We start from the raw sequence: 11,515 nt of genomic DNA on the forward strand, positions 1-11,515 counted from the left end.
ACATCTATCTATAATTCCAGTAATCTCTGTGTGTATGTATGTATGTCTGTATGTCTGTGACCGCTGTTTCTCGACAACCACGGGTCCGATATACTTTAAACTTGCCAGGTATATTGCTGGGGACCCGAGGATGTGCCTTTTCAAGGTTTCATATTAATCGGACAAGTAGTTACCGAGCTATGTCCAAAAAACGATTCAACCAATCAGAGAGCAGCGAGCTATCACGTGTGCCGAACGTGCCGAACAGACTCTGCCTCGGACGGCACATTTGAGAGCGTATTCATTTATTTCACGTTGGCAAACTATGTTGGCGTTCAACTATGTTTTAAAACGAATTAAAACTAATTTGCGATTCTTTCGCTTTCCTGCGCGTTTGTGCACGCTATGGCGATTTCTTTACCAAACTCCGCAAGCCGTTCGCTTTGGACCAAACCATTTCATGTAAATAGAGGGGGGGATTGTCACCGTACTCGCAAGCCGTTCGCTTTGGACCAAACCATTTCATGTAAATAGAGGGGGGGGGGGGATTGTCACCGTACTCGCAAGCCGTTCGCTTTGGACCAAACCATTTCATGTAAATAGAGGGGGGGGGGGATATAATTTTAGATATATATATAGTACGGGCATGCCCTAGTATTTCAAATGAGGGCAAATATAATGGAAAAGCAATTACATCCAAATCAGAATCCAGCACAAATGTCAAATCATCATTTTACCTTTTTGTTGAATATCTGCTGGTGAATGTGCCGTTCATCACGTTTCTTTGTTAAGTATGATGACTTTCAGGAACAAGAAGCTTTACTACCAACTTCGTACACTTCCGGAATTGTTTGATTTTTTTTGTGTGTTCAAATGTTTGTTTTGTATTTATTTTTTGGACCGTGAACTTGTATATAATTATAAGTGTCGTTAATCAAAAAGGCTTCAGTACTACAGAGAGATTTTTTTAAATCCCAAAAAACAAACCTTTTCTTTAAAATATTTTATTTATTTTTTGCCTAAAACACTCCCCGGCACTCACTGATGAACCTCTGAAAGTTTGATGAAGATCCGTTCAGCCATCTCTGAGAGAAATGGCGACACACAGACAGACCAACGGCTCTTTTATGTATGTATATATATATATATATATATATATATATATATATATATATATATATATATATATATATATATATATATATATATATATATATATATATATATATATATATATACATACAGTATATACATATACACATCGGATGATTATCTCATTGTTTCAAAAGCGTTTGTTGGTAGTGATGGTTGGGTTTGTGTGGATATTGAGTAGAAAACGATTTAATCATCACTTGAGGGTAATAAGGTGGTAGTGTAGTGACCCATGGGTCCCCCAAGCGAGACCAGCGGCAGAATCTCCTTGCTCCAGCCGGTGACGTCACCGGCGGACAGCCTCGGCGCCGGGGTGGCTGGTGACGTGACCACCAAAGCGTGCCGCGCGTGCGGTTATGGTCCTTTGCACCTGTCCGTCACGTGACCACCGAAACGCGCCTCGCCTGAGGCAAGAGCCCGGCTCTTCAGTAGCATCATTCAAATAGTTTTAACGGTTTTACTCATTGTGTAAATGCTTGTCATTGGAAATCATGTGCTCATTCAAAACGGCTAACATGTGATTTATTTCTTTGATTCACATCTCCAACGGTCAGATATGATCTTGTGGACAATATCCAATGAGCAACGTGCTTGCCATTTTAAAATTTGCTATTATGTTGGCTCAGTCAGTTGAAATTGGTTTGAAGGACATGCACTCGTGATTGCAAAATGCATCTCTTGCAAAACGCATCGTCACGGTTTTTATTTTTATTACCATGCCTAAACACGTTTGGTACGCTTTTCATTTCCCAGGTGGTGCAGGAGGCGTTGGACCATGCCAGAATGGGTCGAACCTGCATCATCATAGCACACCGCCTTTCAACCATCCAGAATGCCAACCGCATTGCTGTCATTGAAAATGGCTTTGTGGTTGAGCATGGCACGCACAACCAACTGTTGGCAAAGCAAGGCGCCTACTACAGCCTGGTCAATGCGCAGGTCTCGAAAACGTAGACGACCATGCTTGCTCTTCTACCTCTCCAGGACATTTCCTTTGGTTATTTGTGTTCACTCCTGGAACAGGCATATTCTCTGGGTCGGATATTCCGAAAGTAGGGAATACAGACATGATAATTAACTTTTATAAATTAATAGCAGTTATGGTGAGAGTTTACTCAGATGTATAGTTGTGGTTACCCCCACTTCCACCATCCAGAATGCCAACTGCATTCCTCTCGTTGATAATGGAACTTATCCTCCCGAAACTGCTTTACTTATCCTCCCTCCCGAAACTTATCCTGCTTCATAAGAGATCAAGCAATAAACATTGTCTATTCTTAATTAACTGATCCTCCCGAAAACTACGGACTAAATATTTTGACTTGATTTTTGTCTGCAACCCAAAGAACAGTTCGTATTATTTTTAAATCTTGACTTTTTTCCATAAATGTAGTCGTTGGTCCTGGATGAACATCACTCTGTTCTTGAGGCCAACAATGGAGTCCTGGACATGTTGTTCACTGTTTGGGTGATCTGTACTCGAGAAGGAATCTTCATCATATTCACCAGACAAGGTGTGCTCACCAATCCTGACCAGACAATTTGAATTCCACTTCCAATTTCTCCTGCGGTACATTCAGATTTGGGAGAGAGAAGAGTACAGCTTTCATGATGATGGCCTGCACATGGGCTTCAGGTGGTCGTACTCCACATAGTGTACTTGTAGTGGGGGGGAAAAACTTGGTACACCATTTTCACATATTCATCTTGCACATTCTCAGGTGCAGCACCTGTGGTCCATATCCAAGTCGACCAGATGATCACAGATGAACCTCTGCCACCTTGCCTTCTTCATCGTTTAACCATCACTTCTCATCCCTTTCGTTCATTTAGCTTCACTCACTTTTAAAATCCGCTTTTTCCTTGCCCTCATTTCTTCAGCAGTTTATCCCATTACATTCAAACCTCTAAACCGCTACTCAGTGGGTCCAGGGCCTTATTTTAACCAGTCTCGGTGGCGTAATGATTAGGGCATCCGCTTTAAGTGTCCGAGGTCAGCGGTTCAAACGCTGACCCGGGTCGTATCAAAGACTTTAAAAACGGTACTGCCACTTCCTTGTTTGCTCAGAATTTAAAGGGCAGAGCATGGTTAAAAAAAAAACATGGGGAGGAGAAATTTCCTCTTTGATTGCCTCGCTGAGATGACGTCACTAGCATCCAGAGTGCTCAGGGAAGTGTTCACTTTCCCAATCTCAGGAGCTGTTTGTGTGAAATCTGGTGTTGTCTCGTGCATCTGACTGTGTGTGCAAATTGTATCACACTTCCTCCATGAGACTTTTAACCTGTAAAAACAAAATCAAATCAAAAACTCCTTAATACTATGTCAATTTTTTTACTTTTTATGGATTCAAGTGCCTTCACGGAGTTTTGCATTCTCACTGAGAAACAGAAAAATCATTGCTTTAATTTCCAATATAGACCCAAATTATGATTAATTATTCTGGCTTCTTTTCTGGAAAAGACTCATTTTCGTTGCAAACACATTTTCTAATGTTTGTTTTGTATAATGAAAATGCTTTACTTTAATTTACAGCACAAAGCTGTTCACTGATGAGCACTATTATTTCCTCAATCTGGGATGAATCATTGGCATCCAAATGATACTTGCGATTTTACCAGAATATATTTGTCGCAGAATAAATGGATTCACTGTTGTAATGTACTTTATGATGAAATGTTTGGAATAAATGCTTTAAGCACGTAAAATGTAGCGTGTTTAAAATTGATGTTGGTGCTAAAAAAAAGTCTTTACATGGTTTTATATAAAGTTGTGTACTGTATTTTGTGCTTCCCATTTGCACTCCTTTTATATTATATTATTACTGGCGACAGGTGACAGGTGACGACAGGTGATGGGATGGTATAGGTTTCAATAGGATGATATAGATAAAAAAAACACCAACAAAAACGAGAGCGGCATTTGGTAGAGCGCATACTTCCACCTGGCTGAACATTTTACGTTTTGTATCCCACTGATAGGCCGGATCTGCATCCGTACCATTCGTCCTTGTTACACACAAACATCTAATCACTTGTTCTTGTCACCTACAGAACTCTTCCACCAAGTTTTGTCATTATCCGTCCAAAACCTTTTGAGATATCCTGCTATGTATCGTTTTTGAAAATACCACCACCTATGTATCGTGTTTGGCCCGATCTCTCAATGGTGAAGAATCACGAAAATAATTCTAGTTTCCGGATCTTCACCAAAACCGAATCGATTCTTCCTCGTCACACAACCAACCTGTCCACCAAGGTTCTTCTGAATCCATCCGCAACTTTTTGAGATGACCTGCTACATATTGTTTTTGGTCCGATCTCTGAATGCTGAAGAATCACGAAAATAATTCTGGTTGTTTTTATTTTATTTTTTTATGTAGAAGTCTCCAGGCACAGACTACATCGTCCTCATCGAGGGCAGGCCTAAATAAAAGAGCTGCATTGATAGAAAAGTAAAGAAGGAGAGAATAGTCTAAGAGTTTTTGAGAAAGCAGAAAATCTGCTTTTTGAAAAGGGGAAGATCATAAGTGTTTGGAAAAACATGTGAAGGTTAAAGAGTTCCAAATGTTTCCGGATCTTCACCAAAATCTAATCAATTTGGCTTTGTCACACACCCAACCTGTCCACCAAATTTCATCCGAAACAGTCCACAATGATGAGATATCCTGCTCACAGACAGACAAACAGACTGGGGTGAAAACATAACCAGCGTACCACTTTGGTGGTGGAGGTAACAATCCCGCAGTGACGGAATGACGTGCCACTCAACAGAACGCCTCAACAGTGAGGTCATAGGGACTCATAGTCAAGAACGTAAGGTCGCCAGCCACCTTGATCTTTCAGCCAAAACCAGGCTTACCCCACATAGTGTTCAAATATAATCCAATGCTTAAACTTTTGATAAAGTAATGATTTTAAAGAGCGTTAAAAAAAATCCGGAAGTGTACCGCTATTGAAGCAACTACCACATAAAACACAACGTGTGTGTGTCTGTCTGTCCCCGTCATAAGGGTATGTTTTAAAGGCTTTGAGTAGTGCTTTAGGAGGGATTTGAGTGGGGTGGGGGGGGGGGGGGGGTGAATTGACAATCCTTGAACATGACTGTGTCCACTGGTTAAAAGACCTAAAACATTCTGAGGACCCAAAACACCCAATGGACCCCAAACACCCAAAATACCTGAAGACCCAAAATACCCTGTAGACTGTTAAAAACACAAAATACCATGAAGACCCCAAGGACACAGAAGACCTCAAGGACTCTGAAGACCTCAAGGACTCTGAAGACCTCAAGGACTCTGAAGACCCAAAATACCCTGAAGACCCAAAAGACCCTTGTGGAAGTCCGAATGGACTCCCACCTGTAGTGAGATGTTTCTCTTGTTAAGAGAAATTGAGTTATAGCCGGCATCTTGTTTCAAATTTTTTTATCGCGTGTTTTAATTCTCAGGATTAATAAATGTCCTTTGTCGTTGCTGTTTAAAGACAATGGCAAATTTTAAATTATGGTATCTTCCACTTATTGTTTAAATCCTCACATCTCATGACACACCAATCATTATAATCTTCAAAATGTAGATCGCCAATAAAGGTGAAGAGTATACTTAGTGATAAATATTTGAGTAATATGCATTATGAATTATAGATAGTGTGTTGCTGTGTTTTGAAATACTTAGGAATAAAGTCTACATTGATAATAATCTGTGAAAGGAAGGGATATGTAAAAAAACGAACAAAGCTGTTCTGCCCGACAAGAGTTCTCTCTCTGGCTGGCGCTACAAAACACCATGTGTGTACTTCTTTCCCCTTTAACAGCTTATCTCAATGGCTTGAGTTGAATTAACAAGGCGCCAACTTGCCTCAAATCCCTGACCCCTCGTTTGACCTCTCATCTTTCAGTCTGACGCCTCAAAGCACAGAAGAATTTCCTTTGTCTCAAGAAACACTATAAAAGGACTAGATTCAACCGAATCGGACAGAAGATTTTCTGGAAACGTTTTTGTTGCTCTGTGGTCGTGTATACCGGCATAGTGTACAGTTAAACTTTGTTGTAACCCTTGGTGTATTCGAGCGAATCTTCTCCGGAGAAGGAAATATTCAAAATTGTTCTTGGTGTGTGGACATTCAAATCGATACACCTTCATCAACCCAAAGACCCAAATGACTGAAAAGTCCATGAAGACCCAAAAGACCCCAATGATCCAAAAGACCCAAACAACCCCGAGGACCCAAATGACAAAGAGGACCCAAATGACAAAGGGGACCCAAATGACAAAGAGGACCCAAAAGACCCCCAAGGACTCTGAAGATCCAAAAGACTGGAATACCCTGAAGACCCAATGGATTTCAAACATCCAAAATACCCTGAAGACCCAAAATACCCTGAAGACTGTATATAAGAATGCACTGTATATACTTGTCCATGAAAGGAAGTAGATGGGACGGTTGTCCAATCGGTCTTTTCGGAGAGACATAGTAAGAGTGTGAGATTTGTCAGGATTGAAAGGCATGTTCCACTTGTTTGACCTGTCTGTGATTTTGTCCAGGTCTGCAGAGAGTTAAGAGGCTGCAGACTGCCGATCTGAGGGAAGAGGAATGGAGTGGCAGAGAGTGGAGTCATCAGCAAAGAGATAGAGAGGATTTTCAAGAGAGTCAGAGAGATCATTGTTGAAGACCAGAAAAAGCACAGGGCCCAGAAATGCCTTGGGGAACTCCAGCCTGAACAGGAAGAGGAGATGAGAGAAATACATTTAGGGCCACACGTTGACTACGACCAGAGAGGAATTCTGCAAGCCATGTGTGGAGATTTCCATGGATACCATAGGAGGAGAGTTTGGTGAGCAGAGCAGGGTGCCAGACCGTATCGATGGCACGTGATATGTTAAGGGAGACAGCTCTAATTTCCTGTTTGACATTGAGGACCTCCATCCACTGTTGAGACAGCAGAAGCAGCATGTCCAGAGTAGAGTGACCTGGTCTGAATCCAAATTGACGATTGGAGATCAAGCCATTGGAGAAGAGGATGGATTTGATATCCGAAGCAATGATGGATTCCATGACTTTGCTGATAATTGGAAGCAGGCTCATTGGTCTGTCGTTGCAAGGATCTGTTTTTGCACCTTTTTTGTGTAAAGCGGGAAATGTTGGCTGATTTCCAAGATGCTGGCAGATTACCTCGAGCAAAAGAGGGTGAAGAGAACAGAGAGAGGGTGTGAAAGAGTGGCAGAGCAGGATTTTAGGACCCGTGGGCTGATGGCGTCTGTCACGCTATTGACTTTAGCATGCTCACGCGGCTGTACCGTCAATAAACTGTTCCAACCCGTCATTTTTGATGGACTTTATAATAGTTCTTATATACAGTATACGGTGTCACACCATTGAAGCATTCTTATATATAGTATACAGTGTAGTGCTATTGAAGCATTCTTGTATACAGTATATACAGTGCATTCTGAAAGTATTCAGACCCCTTCACGTTTTCCACATTTTGTTATGTTGCAGCCTGATGCTGAAATCGTTTAAATTCATTTTTTCCCTCATCAATCTACACTCAATACCCCATAATGACAGAGAGAAAACAGGATTTTAGAAAGTTTTGCAAATTTATTTAAAAAAAACAACTGAAATATCACATTTACATAAGTATTCAGACCCTTTGCTCTGACACTTGAAATTTAGCTCAGGTGCTTCCCATTTCTCTTGATCATGTTTGAGATGTTTCTACACCTTGATTGGAGTCTATCTGTGGTAATTTCAATTGATTGGACATGATTTGGAAAGGCACACACCTGTCTATATAAGGTCTCACAGCTGACAATGCATATCACAGCAAAAACCAAGCCATGAGGTCGAAGGAACTGCATGCAGAGCTCAGAGACAGGATTGTGTCGAGGCACAGATCTGGGGAAGCCTACAAAAAAATCTCTGCTGCATCGAAGGTTCCCAAGAGCACAGTGGCCTCCATAATTCTTAAATGGAAGAAGTTTGGAACAACCAGGACTCTTCCGAGAACTGGCCGCCCGGCCAAACTGAGCAATCGGGGGAGAAGGGCCTTGGTAATAGAGAGGTGATCAAGAACCCGATGGTCACTCTGGCTGAGCTCCAGAGATCCTGTGTGGAGATGGGAGAAACTTCCAGAAGGACAACCATCACTGCAACACTCCACCGATCTGGGCTTTATGGCAGAGTGGTCAGACAGAAGCCTCTCCTCAGTGAAAGACACATGAAAGCCCACAGAATCTTGTTTCTCACAGTCTGAGAGTCCTTTAGGTGCTTTTTTGCAAACTCCAAGCGGGCTTTCATGTGGAATACTGCTCTCACCTCTGGGCTGGTGCTCCTGCCTCACACCTAGCGCGTCTTCACGCTGTTGAAACCAAAGCGTTCATAATCATTGGAATCTCCCGTGATGAAGCTAACTCCGAGGGCCTTTCACTCACTCACCGCAGGCAGGTTGGTGGTCTTTCCGTCTTCTACCGACTCCTCTCCCACCTTGCTCCTCCTGCTCTCTCTGGGCTCTGTCCCCTAAATATTCCTACAGGTCGCACGAGATCTGCCTGCAACCCTCTTATGGTTAAACTGTCAAAATCAAGACTTTCTGCTCACCTTCACTCCTTCATTCCTCTTTTCTCCCGCCTCTGGAACAAACTCCCTCACTCTCTTCAATCCCTCTCCTCTCTCCAAGCCTTTAAAACAGCTGTTCAGCACCATCTCTTATCTTCCCCAATCCAAAACCTTGATCTTTTCTACCCCCGGTAATTCACCCCAGAGTCCTTGCAGTGTTCATACGTTTTATTCCTCTCCCACCTCCCCCCAAGTCCTCCCGATGTCCCTGCTCTCAAATGTTGTGTTTGTGTCCTTCCCCCTCTCTCCCCATCTTGTCTGCCGCTCCCCTTGTTTTTTGTGTTTTGTGTGTCGGTTTGTCTTTTTGTGTGATTAATGTTAGCTCTTTCACGAGCCTCGATCTTGTATACAAAAAAAATAAAAAAAAATAAAAAATAATCACATGTTAAATGTAGCAATAACCTAGATCACATGTTAAATGTAGCAATAAGCCCAGATAACATGTTAAATGTAGCCATAAGCCTAGATCACATGTTAAATGTAGCAATAGGCCCAAATAACATGTTAAATGTAGCCATACGCTTAGACCACATGTTAAATGTAGCCATAAGCCTAGATCACATGTTAAATGTAGCAATAAGCCCAGATAACATGTTAAATGTAGCCATAAGCCTAGATCACATGTTAAATGTAGCAATAAGCCCAAATAACATGTTAAATGTAGCCATACGCTTAGACCACATGTTAAATGTAGCCATAAGCCTAGATCACATGTTAAATGTAGCAATAAGCCCAGATAACATGTTAAATGTAGACATAAGCCCAGAACAAATGTTAAATTTTGCCATTATCCCAGATCACATGTGAAATTTAGCCATAAGCTCATATCACATGTTAAAAGTCTAGCCATGTTGGTGGAACAATCACATTACAATCCTAATGTTGAAATTAGTTGGAATATTGACAGTTTAACTTTTTCGATTTTTTTTGGCTTCTATTTTACATGAGCCCCGTAAACTAAAGTAAACTATGACATCACTAACCCGACATGACAGCACTTTAAAACTAACCCTAAGTTCTCACTGTTTTGCTTTTATATTGTTCGTGCAATGGAAGATGCAGCAACTTTTGACCAAGGCTGCAATTACAGAAACATCGAAAGAAGAAAATATACATGTAACCCCCGAAGGTAACAAGTGTAACTCAGGTATACAGTACGTGTACACTGTACGCAAGACGCGTCTTTCCCCTTTGTTTTCCCCTTCGAGATCGTTGCTAAGCGGGCATTGCATTATGGGGCGACAAAGTTCCCGGATGTCCGCTCCCGAGAATTGCAAATGTTAAAGCAGGAGGCAGGAGAAACTACACCACCTAGTAAATGGTGAGTCGGAATTATTTTATTTATCATAATCATCGTCACCAAAACATCATACGGAAGTCGAAGGTTGTCCTGTTAAATCTTTCAAAATAATTCTCCGTCATATTCGGAATTTCTACAAGACCCACTCACAAACCTCACACACACGACACAGACATCCAATCATTGATCAATCCTCAGCGACCGCCAATTTCTACCAACATATCGACTTTTATATCGCCACCGTGATTATAGATACCAATGGAACCTAAATTTAAACCTTTCATAAATATTTTATATTTGTTCTATATTTGGGATCTCGGTATCTTTGCTTTGATTTTCAGTTTCGTGTACTGTATAAGGTTTCTTATCCATCTTGGTGAGTGAAGTGCTGATCACTGAGCTCTATAATACAAGGGAACTACCGGCCAATGAGTGTACGTTTGCTGATGAAGCCACGCGTCCGCCATATTTGGACTCCCTACCGACCAAAAGTTCCATCGTGAACAACGTGGAAAAAAAATCATTCATTAGCAGGCTTGAAAATAAACTTTGAATTTTTATTTTTATAGGGCTTTTTCATGTTGTGGTGAGTACCAAGAGTAGGTTTTTAAATAAACTTTGAGTTTTTATTTTTATAGGAATTTTCATGTTGGGGTTGAGTACCAAGATGGCGGCCGGTGACTTCAGTTGTTTCAGCAGACCAGTGATCCATTTATATTTAAAAAATTGGTGCCGATCTGATATTGTTTGCAACGTCTCAACAATTCCCTGCTTTTCTGTGTGTGCACACAGTGTGTGGTAGCGTTGGCGGTGTAGTTCGCGGTAATAAACGACATTTCGCACCCGCACAATTCAACCTACACATTTTTTTATTCGCTTCTCTGGTTCACATTAATACATCCGATGAAAGCAGGAAAATACCATTATCATCGAAATCAAGGGAAGTAAAAAGAACGACTTCAAGTTCAATGAGGGTAAGAAGGAAATGTTTGATTGTAATGTCTAATGAGGAAACGCCTCGTGGTTCGGTCCCGTGACAAGGAGCGAGTGAGTGAGTTTGTGTGTGTTTGTTTGTGTTTATGTTTAGGTTTATGTTAATTAATGTGTGTGTGTGTGTGTGTGTGTGTGTGTGTGTGTGTGTGTGTGTGTGTGTGTGTGTATGTGTATATATATATATATATATATATATATATATATATATATATATATATATATATATATATATATATATATATATGTGTGTGTTTATAAATATATGTGTGTGTATGTGTTTATATATGTGTGTGTTTATATATGTGTGTGTTTATATATGTGTGTGTGTGTTTATATGTGTGTGTGTGTTTATATGTGTGTGTGTGTTTATATGTGTGTGTGTGTGGTTTATATGTGTGTGTGTGTTTATATATGTGTGTGTGTTTATATGTGTGTGTGTGTGTGTTTATATATATATATATATGTGTGTGTGTT

At 40.9% G+C, this 11,515-nt stretch overlaps 2 protein-coding genes across 9 annotated transcripts in view; both read left to right on the plus strand.

The window, feature by feature from the left end:
• LOC137434463 (ATP-dependent translocase ABCB1) overlaps positions 1 to 3,911 on the plus strand; it is a 202,411-nt gene extending 198,500 nt beyond the window's left edge. For all 4 annotated transcript variants that reach the window (XM_078785560.1, XM_068127478.2, XM_068127482.2 and 1 more), the window contains one exon: positions 1,885 to 3,911. In XM_078785560.1, coding sequence (XP_078641686.1) covers positions 1,885 to 2,085 — 201 coding nt within the window. In that variant the 3' untranslated portion in view covers positions 2,086 to 3,911. The remainder of the gene's footprint in view (positions 1 to 1,884) is intronic.
• Positions 3,912 to 10,694: 6,783 nt separating this feature from the next.
• PIKFYVE (phosphoinositide kinase, FYVE-type zinc finger containing) overlaps positions 10,695 to 11,515 on the plus strand; it is a 156,790-nt gene continuing 155,969 nt past the window's right edge. For 3 of the 5 annotated variants that reach the window (XR_013624711.1, XM_068127483.2, XM_068127486.2), the window contains exon 1: positions 10,695 to 11,022. The gene's annotated coding sequence lies outside the window, so the exon portion shown is untranslated. The other 2 variants (XM_068127485.2, XM_068127484.2) reach the window with 2 other exon arrangements.

The sequence above is a fragment of the Myxine glutinosa genome, chromosome 10 (genome assembly GCF_964187855.1).
Source record: "Myxine glutinosa chromosome 10, kmMyxGlut1.1, whole genome shotgun sequence".
NCBI classification, from domain to species: domain Eukaryota; kingdom Metazoa; phylum Chordata; class Myxini; order Myxiniformes; family Myxinidae; genus Myxine; species Myxine glutinosa.